Source organism: Oncorhynchus gorbuscha, linkage group LG19, assembly GCF_021184085.1.
Source record: "Oncorhynchus gorbuscha isolate QuinsamMale2020 ecotype Even-year linkage group LG19, OgorEven_v1.0, whole genome shotgun sequence".
NCBI lineage: Eukaryota > Metazoa > Chordata > Actinopteri > Salmoniformes > Salmonidae > Oncorhynchus > Oncorhynchus gorbuscha.
Window position 1 is genome coordinate 4069839 of NC_060191.1, and position 16292 is coordinate 4086130.

Consider the following 16292-nt stretch of genomic DNA (forward strand, 5'->3'; position numbering starts at 1 on the left):
AACTGGCAACACCAACAGTTTGACCAATATTTGCAAACCGAAAGGGACCTGCCTGTATGTTTAAAGTTGGTTGCATCCAATCGCAAGCATTATAAAATGTCACCTCTCACTGTTACAAATCCAATGCAGCAGCTGAAAATCATTTTAAAAGTGCACAAAGGTATAAAGCTTTCATTTTTCATTACAAAGTGTATTGTACTGCATGTGTTTATTGGCTAAATATACAGGATCGAACATTAAGGGAAGACACTTTATCCAAAACAAACATCTAAAGAAAATAAAACAATTTTGGGTCAGTCAATACTTGACTAAATGTGGTCATTCCACTAAATGTGGTCATTCCACAAAAAACAATTGTATCAATTTTCTTTAAAAATACAATAAAAGGCCAAAAAATGACAAACCATAGTCGAATGTACGATCTCATACGTTTCAAAGTCTTTAGTTACTTCTACGTTGATAGGTTGGTTTTTGTTTATTCAAAACAGGGCTTTTGCTTGGGAATAGTACATTGAGGTAATATTTCAGAACTGTATTAGGACCACAGCTGGGCTTACTCAGGAACTGTAGTCAGGTAGAGAAGTCAATAGCAAGCTATAGAACACACACACACAGTGGAGATGTCAGACAAAGTATTAAACACTGACACACAGCAACTGACAGCCTGAATGACACCCTAACTGCTAGAAAGATGTTATCAACTCTTCCACAAAATGTGATTGCAGAACAGTGTACACCTCGCTCAATAATATCTATACACACCCCATATATCCCACCTAATCTACGACCTCGCCCTCATCCATTCTCTAACCAGCACTTCCTTTCATTCCTTCACTCCCAATCAGTCTCCCTCCCTGCCTTAAGTCAAGTCACCACACAATAACAGGCAAGCAGTCAGCCATACAAGGCTGGGTTGGGGTTGTGAATGTATCTGTAAGAGGGGTAGAATCACCCCTGACCTTTGCATGTCTCTGGTGCACAAAGTAACAATGCGCTTCACCACTGATCCAGGATCAGATAACTCCTAACCATTATGAGGATGAACAACTATCGGACCCTGGGTCAGTGGTAAGGGATCCTTCTGCCTCCTCAGCTTTCTAGTGATGCTCTCCCTTCAGTCATCAGTGCTCTCCAGCACACTCTGGCTCAGAGCCAGGTCCCAGTAGTGTTCTGTTCCGTGCTTCTTAAAGTGTTCTCTAGCCATGTTCTCTGTAGGACACTGCTTAAACTTCATCTCCCCGTAGTTACGCTCCTTAGCCGTGCCCTGGGAGGAGGAGGAGAGGGGACAGATGGAGGCAGGAGAGAAAACAGCAGGGGAGGAAAGACAAGGTTAGATCAGTCTATACTGTGTTTACAATTAATCAATTTTAAAGAAGCCAGTTGTCCAAGATGAACATGATTATTATATGAAGCATGCATTACACTCCTGGAGCATTAGTGAAATAAGATGTAATGGTTAACCACTCACCTCCCAGACCAGGCTGCATCTGTTGTTCTTCTTGGTCTCATCGTCTGCATCTGGATCTGACAGACAGAGGAGAAAGGAAAAGGATTCAGAACCACAACAAGTACAGTGAAGTATTATGTAATATAAACAATAAGACAAAGTGTGGATCATCAACTAGATTCAGCTGTGGGCCCATTTTTTCTTAAGCAGATGGTCAGGGGGGCAGAACATAATTACAAATCATTTGCAAATTGACCTCAAGAAGCCCATACAGACATAACATTTGACTACAACAATCATTTCAAACCATGCTTACATTTGTATACAATCACATACAGTGGCAAGAAGAAGTATGTGAACCCTTTGGAATTACCTGGATTTCTGCATAAATTGATCAAATTAGATCTGATCTTCATCGAAGTCACAACAATAGACAAACAGTGTGCTTAAACTAATAACAAATTGTATTTCTTGTCTATATTGAATACATAATTTAAACATTCACAGTGTAGGTTGGAAAAAGTATGAACGCCTAGGCTAATGACTGCTCCAAAAGCTAATTGGAGTCAGGAGTCCGCTAACCTGGATTCCAATCAATGAGATGAGAGATGTTGGTTAGAGCTGCCCTGCCCTATAAAAAAAAAACTCACAAAATGTGAGTTTGCTATTCACAAGCATTGCCCGATGTAAACCATGCCTTGAACAAAATAGATCTCAGAAACCTAAGATGAAGAATTGTTGACTTGCATAAAGCTGGAAAGGTTCACAAAAGTATCTCTAAAAGCCTTGATGTTCATCAGACCACGGTAAGACAAATTGTCAATACAAATTGACAATCCTGCAAAGATGACTGCAAGAGCACAGCACAGAATGCTCAATGAGGTTAAGAAGAATCCTAGAGTGTCAGCTAAAGACTTACAGAAATCTCTGGAACATGCAAACATCTCTGTTGACGAGTCTACGATACGTAAAATACAAAACAAGAATGATGTTCATGGGAGGGCACCACGGAAGAAGACACTGCTGTCCAAAAACATTGCTGCAAGTCTGAAGTTTGCAAAAGTGCACCTGGATGTTTCACAGCGCTACTGGCAAAATATTTTGTGGAGAGATGAAACTAAAGTTGAGTTGTTTGGAAGGAAGGAACACAACACTGTGTGTGGAAAGAAAACATTACAGCACACAAACATCAAAACCTCATCCCAACTGTAAAGCATGGTGGAGGGAGCATCATGGTTTGGGGCTGCTTTGCTGGCTGCTGCAGGGCCTGGACAGCTTGCTATCACAGAGGGAAAAATGAATTCCCAAGTTTATAAAGATGTTTTGAAGGTGAATGTAAGGCTCTGTCCTCCAATTGAAGCTCAACAGAAGTTGGGTGATGCAACAGGACAACAACACAAAACACAGAAGTAAATCAACAACAGAATGGCTTCAACAGAAGAAAATAGGCCTTCTGGAGTGGCCCAGTCAGAGTCCTGACCTTAACCTGATTGAGGTGCTGTGGCATGACCTTGAGAGAGGGGTTCACACCAAACATCCCAAGAATATTGCTGAACTGAAACAGTTTTGTAAAGAGGGATGGCCCAAAATTCCTCCTGACCGTTGTGCAGGTCTGATCCGCAAATACAGAAAACATTTGGTTGAGGTTATTGCTGCCAATGTAGGGTCAACCAGTTATTAAATCCAAGGGTTCACATACTTTTTCCACCCTGCACTGTGAATGTTTACACAGTGTGTTCAATAAAGACATGAAAGTGTATAATTGTTTGAGTATATTAGTTTAAGCAGACTGTGTTTGTCTATTGTTGTGACTTAGATGAAGATCAGATTAAGTTATGACCAATTGATGCAGAAATCCAGGTATTTCCAAAGGTTTCACATACTTCTTGCCACTGTATACATCTTTTATGTTCGGAATACTTGAACAGATTTGCAAAAATTACAATCACTTGGAGTTGATTTGTTGCTGTTTTTTAGTATTTTATGAGCCAATCAGTTGTGTTGTGACAAGGTTGGTGGGGGTATACCGAAGATAGCCATATTTGGTAAAAGACCAAGTCCATGTCATGAAAAGAACAGCTCAAATAAGCAAAGAGAAACGACAGCCCATCATTACTTGACGACATGAAGGTCAGTAAATACGGAAATTAAGAACTTTGAAAGTTTCTTCAAGTGCAGTCGCAAAAACCATCAAGCTCTATGATGAAACTGGCTCTCATGAGGACCGTCACAGGAAAGGAAGACCCAGAGTTACCTCTGCTGCAGAGGATAAGTTCATTAGTTACCAGCCTCAAACTGCAGGCCAAATAAATGGTTCAAAGAGTTCAACTAACAGACATCTCAACATCAACTGTTCAGTGGAGACTGCGTGAATCAGGCCTTCGTGATCAAATTGCTGCAAAGAAACCACTACCAAAGGACACCCATAAGAAGAAGAGACTTGCTTGGGTCATGAAAGACGAGCAATGGACATTTTTTATTTACCTTTATTTAACTAGGCAAGTCAGTTAAGAACAAATTCTTATTTTCAATGACGGCCTAGGAACAGTGGGTTAACTGCCTGTTCAGGGGCAGAACAACAGATTTGTACCTTGTCAGCCGGGATTTGAACTGAAGGACCCCTTGCTGGCCACTGGCTATGGACATTAAACCATGTAGTTTTGGTCTGGAGTCCAAATGAGTTTTTTGAACCCCTTGCTGAGCCTGAGTAGGTGAACCCTTGATCTGGCCTGTGGACCCCTTTGATGCATGGAGGTTTGGTGTGATGGTGCTTTGCTGGCGACACGGTCAGTGATTTATTTAGAATTCAAGGCACAGCATGGCTACCACCTAATTCTACCGCCATACGTCATCCCATCTGGTTTGGGCTTAGTGGGACTATCATTTGTTGTTCAACAGGACAATAACCCAAAACACACCTCCAGGCTGTGTAAGGGTAATTTGACCAAGGAGAGTGATGGAGTGCTGCATCAAAGGGGTGCCTCACTTGAGTGGGTTGAGTCACTGATGTGATCAACCTGTCAGGGTTGTGCCGTGGCGGAGATGTTTGTGGGCTATACTCAGCCTTTTCTCAGGATGGTAAGTTGGTGGTTGAAGATATCCATCTAGTGGTCTGGGGGCTACCCCTTGGCAAAGTGGGTGGGGACCTTCCTGTTTGGCCTGTCCGGGGGCAGGACCCAGTGTCTCCTGCCCCTCCTGTCTCAGCCTCCAGTATTTATGCTGCAGTAGTTTGTGCTGGGGGCTAGGGTCAGTCTGTTATATCTGGAGTACTTCTGTCTTATCCGGTGTCCTGTGGAATTTAAGTATGCCCTTGCTGGCCTGAGCTCCTTGGACCATGCCTCAGGACTCCTTGCTGGCATGAGGACTCCTTGCTGGCCTGAGGACTCCTTGCTGGCCTGAGGACTCCTTGCTGGCCTGAGGACTCCTTGCTGGCCTGAGGACTCCTTGCTGGCCTGAGGACTCCTTGCTGGCCTGAGGACTCCTTGCTGGCATGAGGACTCCTTGCTGGCATGAGGACTCCTTGCTGGCATGAGGACTCCTTGCTGGCATGAGGACTCCTTGCTGGCATGAGGACTCCTTGCTGGCATGAGGACTCCTTGCTGTCCCCAGTCCACCTGGCCGTGCTGCTGCTCCAGTTTCAACTGTTCAGCACCTGAAGTGCTGACTTGTTGCACCCTCGACAACTACTGTGATTATTATTATTTGACCATGCTGGTCATTAATGAACATTTGAACATCTTGGCCATGTTCTGTTATAATCTCCACCCGGCAGCCAGAAGAGGACTGACCACCCCTCATGGCCTGGTTCCTCTAGGTTTCTTCCTAGGAGTTTTTCCTAGCCACCGTGCTTCTACAACTGCATTGCTTGCTGTTTGGGGTTTTAGGCTGGGTTTCTGTACAGCACTTTGAGATATCAGCTGATGTACGAAGGGCAATATAATTACATTTGATTTGATCAAATGACCTGGCCTCCAATCACCCGACCTCAACCCAATTGAGATGGTTTGGGATGAGTTGAACAGCAGGCAACAAGTGCTCAGTGGAAACCCCTTCAAGACTGTTAGAAAAGCATACCTCATGAAGCTGGTTGAGAGAAAGCCAAGAGTGTCCAAAGCTGTCATTAAGACAAAGGGTGGCTACATTGAAGAATCTAAGACTTAAAATATATTTTAGATTTGTTTAACACTTTTTTGGTTACTACATTATTCCATATGTGTTATTTCATAGTTGTGACGTCTTCACTATTATATTGCAATGTAGAAAATGGTACAAATAAAAAGAAAAACCCTTGAATGAGTAGGTGCCCAACATTTTGACTGGTACTGAATATATAAATTACATTCTCACCATCTCTCTTGGAGTTGTGTTCTTCCCATTTGATTCTGCTCAACATGAGCCTCTTGAACTTCTTCTGGGCTTTGGGACCTGAGAGAACAGTACATGCATGATCAGTCATGTAGTTAACTCTGGGGAAAAGAAGAACCCATTCACAGAAACAAGTCATAAGAAATGTTATGAGATTTTCATGAGTAATTCATGGTAATTAAAGGCAACTTGAATAGTTCACTCAGTGAAAGTAGACCCCATTTAAAGAGACTAATATGGACCCCTCCCCTCCAGCCACCCCTCTCTCACCTCCCTCCACCACCACCATGTTGACGTCTCGGTGTAGCACCACGGTGCCCGTCAGGTACAGCTGGTTGGCGTTAGCTTCCACCTTAAACTTCTTAGCCGGGTTGTGGAGATTACGGATCCTGAGGGAAAGCGAAGGGGTGAGCGAGCAAGTACGAATGAGTAGGAAAGACACACGGACACATTAAGCCGTAAATAGTTACCTGTGCACAGAGACATACCTAAACACTATAACATGCACACAAAACCTTACGCTATCCAGAGACAAACCCTAACTCACCTATAGACTGAGATGTGAACTCCAAGACTCAGGTCCTCTTTCAGCTTCTTCACCTTCTTCTCTTTTCTCTGCTCGGTTGTGAGCTTCCGGGCTGCATTGGCCTCCTCATGGGCCCTGAGGACAAACACACAGACAGCTGGTTATGTAGTGAGAGATGTCATATGGTGGGAGAGGACAGAAATGGTCAGGAAGTGGGTGAAATGGGAGCAGTGATAGATGGGAGGCAGAAAAGAGGGGGGAGAGAGAGGAAAGAGAAATGGGTTAATAAATGAGGGAGGGGTAAGAGAAAAGAGGGGAATGTGTAGTGGTTTGACTTACTTCTGTCTCTTGGCCATCTGTGCTCTGACGTGGGCCTCTACCTTAGTGGGATCCTGTACTGCCTCAGTACCCAGCACTCTCATCAGGTTAGAGATGCGCACTGACGAGACAAACACACTCAAGATCAGAGATGCACTGAAACGGGGAGGAGAGGAACACAGGCCTCAAACGGGACTACCACTCAGTAAAACTTTACATTGAAGAGAAAAGAGCAGCAGCATTACTTCAACAGCCCTGGTCTCTATCCTACCTTTAGGTTCTGGGGGGGGCATGAGCCCCAGTCGGACCTTCTCCTGAAGCTCTTTCTGTCCCTCCCTGCGAGTCTGTCTCCTCAGCTTCTTCTGTTCCTTCTTAGTCAGATACACTCCCAGAGTCACTCCTGGCTTGTCTGTGTCCACTGGAGAGAGGAGACCAACACTTAGAGCTGCCTTCTCAAACCGAACAGTAATCTACCCCTCTCGGTAAGGTTGTCAACAAGGCGGCATGGCGCTCTTTTCCATAAAATATGTCATTACTCCACGCGCTTAATTAGGTCACTTTTGTTTTGAGCCGACTTCGCCTTGAACAGGTCCCCTGGGTCACACCTGGGCGGCAGCCCCGTTCCAAACAGAACGCAGTCAACTTTCAGCCCATGCAAAACACACCTACACAGGCAGCCGGGTGAGATGAATCTAACCCACTGACTAATATCCAGGAGCCCTTATTGGGAGCTTGACATAAAGGTAACATCAAAGAAGGGATGTGTGTGGTTACCTGGGGGGCTGATCTGAGCAGGGTGCTCCACCAGGTTTGTGACGCCAAACAACTCCATCGCCACAAAATTGGTCTCTGTGGATCTGAGAGAGAAGAGATGTGATCAGCACAACAAGAAATCTGGAAAACAGTGGAAGACTTATGACAATTCCTCAAAGGTATACAACTTGGATATAGGTGTTAGGATGACTATATTGAGTTAGTTAAGTGGGGATTAAATGTGTAAAGACTCACAGGTCAATGTTGGAGGGGAGGATGTACGAGTCCCACCACTCAATGATGGGCACCTGCCCATCCCCCAGCATCTTCTTGGGGGCAAAGAGGGCCAGCTTGGTGGAGGCCTGGATCCCAGTCTTCTTGGCTGCCTGGGCAATCTCTGTCTGCAGCTTCTCCAACTGGGCCTGGACAGGCGACGGAGGTGGTTTTGGTTGTTTCATTTCCATTTTGCAGTTAATGTTACACTCTACAAATAGTTGTTCCTTTCTGTGTATTGATCAATTGTTGTGAAACGCTTTCAAAATAATAAAAGGCTATGGTGAGAGGTGGAAGGTGACGGGCCAGGGGTCAGATTTGGTACCTTAGTTCTGATCCTCTGGGCGATCTTCTCAAAGCGTCCCTGCTCATGGAACTTGAAGCCCTTCTTGGCTCGCTGGGCGGGTGCTATGTTAACCCGCCCGTCAAAGTAGATCGTGGACTCCAGGTCCTCGCCAGGCTTCTCCTTCAACTGCTGACGGAACTGCTCCCTCTTCACCGCACGGATATTAGCTGTGGATGGAGAGGAGATGAATGAACACAGTCAGATATTAGCTGTGGATGGAGAGGAGATGAATGAACACAGTCAGATATTAGCTGTGGATGGAGAGGAGATGAATGAACACAGTCAGATATTAGCTGTGGATGGAGAGTCATATTAGCTGTGGATGGAGAGGAGATGAATGAACACAGTCAGATATTAGCTGTGGATGGAGAGGAGATGAATGAACACAGTCAGATATTAGCTGTGGATGGAGAGTCATATTAGCTGTGGATGGAGAGGAAATGAATGAACACAGTCAGATATTAGCTGTGGATGGAGAGGAGATGAATGAACACAGTCAGATATTAGCTGTGGATGGAGAGGAGATGAATGAACACAGTCAGATATTAGCTGTTGATGGAGAGTCATATTAGCTGTGGATGGAGAGGAAATGAATGAACACAGTCAGATATTAGCTGTGGATGGAGAGGAGATGAATGAACACAGTCAGATATTAGCTGTGGATGGAGAGGAGATGAATGAACACAGTCAGATATTAGCTGTGGATGGAGAGGAGATGAATGAACACAGTCAGATATTAGCTGTGGATGGAGAGGAGATGAATGAACACAGTCAGATATTAGCTGTGGATGGAGAGGAGATGAATGAACAGTCAGATAGGTGACTGAAGATCGGGGAATAGAGCATGCTGATTGTGACCGTAGAGGAGTGTTGTACCTTTGAGGGTGGGCATGCGGTGTGTTAGCTCCACCTCGTTGCCGCTGGCATCCACGGTCCGACCCATATCATCCAGAATCAGAGGGGCCGGCTTGTTTGACTCACGGGCCTCCGCCACCTTCCTACACCCAACACACACAAACGCAGATGACATACATGTGTTAAGCCTCCCTGTAGTATGACATGTATTTGTGGAAGTGTCTAAAGTTGGGTCTGTGGTGTATGCTATACTCACGGTGGTGCTATCCCCATGGCGTGTAGGTTAGCCAGCGCCACTAGGTTATGAGGTCCTCCAGTGTTCCCAATGGCTCCCAGTATACCAGGCTTCATGGCTAACTGCGACTGGATGCGGGCCTGTAGCTCTGCAGCCTTCCTAGCCTTCTCGATGGCATCGTTCATGAAAGTAGCTGCCTGGGAGGGAGCGATGGACTGGGCCGAGCCCGAGGAGGGGGCAGAGGGAGCGGGGAGAAGATGAGAGGCGAAGGTGGGGTCTGGCTGGGGAGTGGGCAGGGGCAGCCTCTGGAGGGGGACAGAAGATTGTGATGAGACAGTAACAACACAAGTCCACAATATCTGTCAGACATCTACACTTTTAATTTATAAGGAGGGGAAAAGACAGCAGATCCTTCAAGAGAGGGAGAAAGTGGAGGAAGATTAGTCTCACCTGCTGGGAAGACACTGGGACGAAGCTCAGCTGTTTCTTCCTCTCCTCTATCTGTCTGGTGGCAGCCTCCATCATCTGTTTGATCTGAGGACAGAGAGAGGGGGAATGAACACTGATTCATTTCACAAGGATTGTGACACGTCTGTGTGTGAAGCAGGATCTTGGTACATGCGTGTTTCATATGGGAAACAGTGTGTGTGTGTGACTACCTGTATTTTAGTGAGCATGACAGGGCTCTCAGTAGGGGGTGCAGGTAGGACCTCTGGTTCCTCCACCTCCTCGAAGCGGGGGACACGTTTCCTCTTCACCGGCACACCATCTCCTGCCTCAGGGACGTCCCGCCTTGCACCCAACTCCACCTCATCACCAAACACATCCTGGGGGAACATCAGTAGGTGGCAATGGCCTGAGGCTTAGCCAGAGGCACAGCCAAGCTATCTAACCAATGCAATGAGTAATTTAAACAACCTCCTGGGGAATATCCACTCACTGTTTCCTGCTCCCAGGGGAGATATGTATGACGCTAACATAATAAAGATTCATCCTTGAGACAATGACTTTCTGTAGATAAACGAGTTACTGAGTTGAAATCTCTGATAATGGTAGAAACTCACCTAGCCTATCTTTTACACCCATTCAATGCCTTCTGACATCTGTGCCATCTCCATGGTCTAAACATGTAGGTAGCTACTGGTTACAGGATACATGTTAACGTGTTCCATCTCCATGGTCTAAACATGTAGGTAGCTACTGGTTACAGGATACAGGTTAATGTGTTCCATCTCCATGGTCTAAACATGTAGGTAGCTAGCTTACGGGTTACAGGATACAGGTTAATGTGTTCCATCTCCATGGTCTAAACATGTAGGTAGCTACTGGTTACAGGATACAGGTTAATGTGTTCCATCTCCATGGTCTAAACATGTAGGTAGCTACTGGTTACAGGATACAGGTTAATGTGTTCCATCTCCATGGTCTAAACATGTAGGTAGCTACTGGTTACAGGGTAATGTGTTCCATCTCCATGGTCTAAACATGTAGGTAGCTACTGGTTACAGGATACAGGTTAATGTGTTCCATCTCCATGGTCTAAACATGTAGGTAGCTAATGGTTACAGGGTAATGTGATCCATCTCCATGGTCTAAACATGTAGGTAGCTACTGGTTACAGGGTAATGTGATCCATCTCCATGGTCTAAACATGTAGGTAGCTACTGGTTACAGGATACAGGTTAATGTGTTCCATCTCCATGGTCTAAACATGTAGGTAGCTACTGGTTACAGGGTAATGTGATCCATCTCCATGGTCTAAACATGTAGGTAGCTACTGGTTACAGGATACAGGTTAATGTGTTCCATCTCCATGGTCTAAACATGTAGGTAGCTACTGGTTACAGGGTAATGTGTTCCATCTCCATGATCTAAACATGTAGGTAGCTACTGGCTACAGGGTAATGTGATCCATCTCCATGGTCTAAACATGTAGGTAGCTACTGGTTACAGGATACAGGTTAATGTGTTCCATCTCCATGGTCTAAACATGTAGGTAGCTACTGGTTACAGGATACAGGTTAATGTGTTCCATCTCCATGGTCTAAACATGTAGGTAGCTACTGGTTACAGGATACAGGTTAATGTGTTCCATCTCCATGGTCTAAACATGTAGGTAGCTACTGGTTACAGGGTAATGTGTTCCATCTCCATGGTCTAAACATGTAGGTAGCTACTGGCTACAGGGTAATGTGATCCATCTCCATGGTCTAAACATGTAGGTAGCTACTGGTTACAGGATACAGGTTAATGTGTTCCATCTCCATGGTCTAAACATGTAGGTAGCTACTGGTTACAGGATACAGGTTAATGTGTTCCATCTCCATGGTCTAAACATGTAGGTAGCTACTGGTTACAGGATACAGGTTAATGTGTTCCATCTCCATGGTCTAAACATGTAGGTAGCTACTGGTTACAGGATACAGGTTAATGTGTTCCATCTCCATGGTCTAAACATGTAGGTAGCTACTGGTTACAGGATACAGGTTAATGTGTTCCATCTCCATGGTCTAAACATGTAGGTAGCTACTGGTTACAGGATACAGGTTAATGTGTTCCATCTCCATGGTCTAAACATGTAGGTAGCTACTGGTTACAGCCTACAGGTTAATGTGTTCCATCTCCATGGTCTAACCATGTAGGTAGCTACTGGTTACAGGATACATGTTAATGTGTTCCATCTCCATGGTCTAAACATGTAGGTAGCTACTGGTTACAGGATACAGGTTAATGTGTTCCATCTCCATGGTCTAAACATGTAGGTAGCTACTGGTTACAGGATACAGGTTAATGTGTTCCATCTCCATGGTCTAAACATGTAGGTAGCTACTGGTTACAGGATACAGGTTAATGTGTTCCATCTCCATGGTCTAAACATGTAGGTAGCTACTGGTTACAGCCTACAGGTTAATGTGTTCCATCTCCATGGTCTAACCATGTAGGTAGCTACTGGTTACAGGATACATGTTAATGTGTTCCATCTCCATGGTCTAAACATGTAGGTAGCTACTGGTTACAGGATACAGGTTAATGTGTTCCATCTCCATGGTCTAAACATGTAGGTAGCTACTGGTTACAGGATACAGGTTAATGTGTTCCATCTCCATGGTCTAAACATGTAGGTAGCTACTGGTTACAGGATACAGGTTCACGTGGAATGTGTGGTACAACAGCAGCAGCAGTGTGTGGTGAGGTCTACCTTCAGGTCTCTCTTGCGATTCCTCTCCCCAGCACCCTTGTTCCCACGGGAATTGCGGCTCTCCTCCAGGGCCTCAAATAGTCTCTCCACGAACCCACCGGCAGACTCATCCAGGAATGGACGCAGCTGGTCTAATGGGTCAAAGGTTAGGAGTCAAGGGTCAAATACAACATTTAAAGACTACTGAACAGTTATCTATTTGAGTCAGACCCACAAAAAAAACAGACGTTCTGGAAAAATAGGCTAACAAAACAGATAGTGTACAACACAGCTTTTCTGCCATAATTTCAGTGTAACATGTCACACACCAACTGCCCTCATAATCCCCCTCTCACACACCCGTGGTCTTCCTCTTGTCCAGGCCCTTGCCTACACAGTGCAGGGCCGCAGTAACGACCGTAGGCTCAGAGAACCCCAGCACCTTCTTCACGGTCCGTTCCACCCAGGGCCGTAGCTCCTCCACCTCCCGTTTAGGAAGAGACATCGTCTACAACACAATGGTAGTCGGTAAACAAACAAACTGAAACAGACAAACTTCTTAGCTAGCCAAGTAGCTAACGTTAACCTTAGTGGCATGGATAGGTGAACCGCAGAGTTGACAAACAGACCAGTGTCACGTGTATCTGCCCAGCTAACGTTAAGTTAGCTACTAAAAATTATGATTAGTTTGCTTGCCAAGTTAACAAACATTTGCTGTTTTTGTGTCCCTTGCTTATTCACATTTCACCTGTCAACACAGATTTTTGCCAGTGTTGGCTAACTAGTTAGGGCTCAACTACTAGTTAACTTGCTAGCTGTCTCAACTACTAGCTAGCATTGAACTCTTGTAGCGAGCTAGCAAGCTACAACTGTCTGATTCCCCCGTGTGAGATCAACTTACCAACCAGACGATTTCGTCCTTACCAGGTAAATATATTCTCTTATATCAATTATATTCTAAAACATTAATATTAAAAGATTGAAATACATAATAAATCCAAGCCGCTGTGAATAAACTTTCTGTTAGCGCGGCGTTCACACGACGTTCTGAATTCAGAACCCGGAAGCGGAAACAAGTGAGGTAACTTCTTCTACTGTTAGTACTTGTTCGTTGTTGCCGCCTATCGTAAATCAATCATAAAATCAATGCGTGAATAATCGTTTTTATTTATTTACCTAGGCAAGTCAGTTAAGAACACATTCTAATTGACAATGACGGCCAACCAAAATCACTCCTGCGGGGACGGGGGCTGGGATTAAAAATGTACAATAAAATATAGGACAAAACACATCACGACAAGAGAGACACCACAACACTAAACAAAGAGAGACCTAAAAACAACAACATATCATGGCAGCAACACCACTAGCGGTCCTGGGGGGGCGGAATATAGAGGGGAGTAATTGTTAATATGTTGTATTTGTATTAAATGCATTATAGAAGTGTAACGTAAAATCAGCTTAACCTGCCTGTTTGTTACTTTGTGTCAGTATGAAAAAGGATAAAATATATGATCAACAAACTCATGGTGCTGAGTGTTTTAATTAAACCACACGCATTGTAACGTGAAACGGTTAGACATAAAGGTAGTTACCTAGCAAGTCAGTTATTTTAAGTAAATTAATTCATACGTGTGGTCCCCATTGCTTTTGCTCTTTAGTTTTCACCAAAAATGAAGAGAAAGAAGGACATCAAGGCAGACAGTGAGACAGAGCCAGATGGTTGATGTGATGTTGAATAAATATGTGGTTACTTGTAAAGCAGTGCAATTAGTCAGTTTAAATGGTGTATAGAAATGATTCTTATTTAACATGCTGTTGGGCTTGTGATTATAGATATCAGATGGATTTCAGAAGTTGCCTGGTGGCAATGGTATATCTAAAATTGCCCAAATAGATACTTTTAATTATATATATTTTTCTTTGGCAGATATCAGCAAATCCCGAGAGGACCCACCGGTGCAGCCAATGATGAACATATACCCAAGAACTCTGATGGGGGACCGGAGGAGGAGCTTCAAGGCGGCCTGGTACCATATCCACCCCTGCCTTGAATATTCAAAAGAATCAGGCTCTGGGTCTTGTTATGGCTGCAGGCATTTTAGCCCTCGCAAAGTCTGACTGTATTTGATTCACATTTGGGTTTTAACAACTGAAAGGGGGGGATTTGCAGTTCATGCAAAGTCTGAGCAGCACAAACAAGCAATGATTACATGGAGAGACTATCAGAAAGCTGTACAAAGTAATGCAACACTGGTAAATGCCCTAAACAAGGAACACAACAAACCGGTTCAAGAAAATCGGGACAATATTAAAACAATAGAAGTACTACTACTTACAGCCACACAAAACATTGCAGAAAGAGGACACGATGAGTCTGCAGAGTCAGATAATAAAGGGAACTCCATGGCAATCCTAGAAACAATAGCTAAGCATGACGCAACTGTGGAAAAAAAGGTTGACTTCCATTCATAATGGAAAAATATAAGCAAAGGGATTCAGAATGATATTCTGAAGTGTTTGGCAGACATGGTTTGAACAAAAATTATAGAAGTGAAAAACAGTGATGTCTTTCGCATAATGGCAGACAAAACAAAAGAAGTAAAAATAAAAAATAAATGTTTTAAAAAGGAGCAGATATCTCTAGTACTCATGTACTATTTCAGAGGAGTTGTCCATGAGAGCTTTCTCCGCTTTGAATCTGCTGATTGACTAGATGCAACAGGGCTTACTGACAGAATCATAAACATATTAGAAAGTCATGGTCTTGAATACAAAAACAACCTAGTAGGCCAAGCAAATGACGGTGCTTCTGTTATGAGTGGCAAGCATTCAGGCATCCAGGCACACATTGAAGAACAAGCAAAGCCTTTTACATCCACTGCAGTGCACATTGTCTAAACTTAGTTTTAGTGGATACAGTCAAAGCTGTCCCTGAGGTCGGACAGTTCTTCTCCTTACTAGAAAGACTTTACGTCTTCACATCCAGGTCATATGTGCATCAAAAATGGCTTAGCATACAAAAAGAGATGTACCCAGGTGCACCTAGGGAGCTTCAGAGACTAAGTGACACTCACCGGGCATGTCGATATATGGCTCTACATACTATTATGGATAGATTACCTGCCATTAAGCGAGTCCTGCAAGACATAGTCCAAGAACACAATGGTGACAGATCTGTTGAGGCACGAGGTCTGCTTGCACAGGTAGATTTACAATTCATTGTGTGCCTTGTTACACTCCATAAAGTGTTTGGAGAAGCAACATTTCTATCAGATATGCTACAGTCTTCATCACTTGACCTGTCAAAGGCTGTTGATTTAGTTGAAGCCTTAGTTCAAACTTTGAATGACTACAGGGATGAGTCATTTTTTGATTACCTATGGAATGAAGTGTTGAACACAGCTGAGCAATGTGATACTGCAATACACCCCCCTGCAAAATGACCAAAAAAGCTCTCAATTTAATGGAGACTCTGTACTCAGTACAGTGGGTCAGATTCAGAACAAGAAAAAGGCAGTTTTCGTACAATCCTTTTCTACCCTGTTTTAGATCATATGCTCAAACACTGTGACATTATGAATGGCATCCAAACTCTAAACCCTACAAGTGATGTGTTTTTCAAAGAGAAGCCCCTGCACTAAATCTGATGAAAACGTATCTCAGGTCCACAATGTCAGATGACAGATTAAGCAATTTGGGTGTATTAAGTATTGAGTCAAGGAGGACAAAGGCCTTGAGTCTAGATGAATTTGCTGATCTTTTTGCAACAAAAAAAACACAAAAACTGGAGAATACAGTTGATGTGACCTGATACTGAATATGTAATGCAAATGTAAATTATAATGGAAATGCAAATAAATTGTGGAATGATTACGAATGATTACATGGTCTTTTGCCTGCAATGCAGTGAAGAAAACAATGTGACTACAATAACGTCTAATGTAACTGGCCCCAGCTTGGCCACCCCAGTTGAAATGGTCTAGAACCGCCACT

The 16292-nt window shown here is 44.0% G+C and overlaps 1 protein-coding gene across 1 annotated transcript; it reads right to left on the bottom strand.

Annotated features, from left to right (window-relative positions):
* Positions 1-189: 189 nt before the first annotated feature.
* Positions 190-13369, bottom strand: LOC124005808 (U4/U6 small nuclear ribonucleoprotein Prp3-like). The gene is made up of 17 exons (XM_046315372.1): positions 13198-13369; positions 12657-12804; positions 12318-12448; positions 9778-9945; positions 9569-9652; positions 9140-9423; positions 8905-9026; positions 8008-8195; positions 7665-7831; positions 7431-7513; positions 6928-7074; positions 6678-6777; positions 6360-6473; positions 6083-6201; positions 5795-5872; positions 1469-1524; positions 190-1264 (listed from the first exon to the last, which is right to left on the bottom strand). Exons 2-17 carry the CDS (start codon positions 12799-12801, stop codon positions 1115-1117), a joined length of 2136 nt encoding a protein of 711 aa, XP_046171328.1. The 5' UTR covers positions 12802-12804; positions 13198-13369; the 3' UTR covers positions 190-1114.
* Between the last annotated feature and the right edge of the window lie 2923 nt (positions 13370-16292).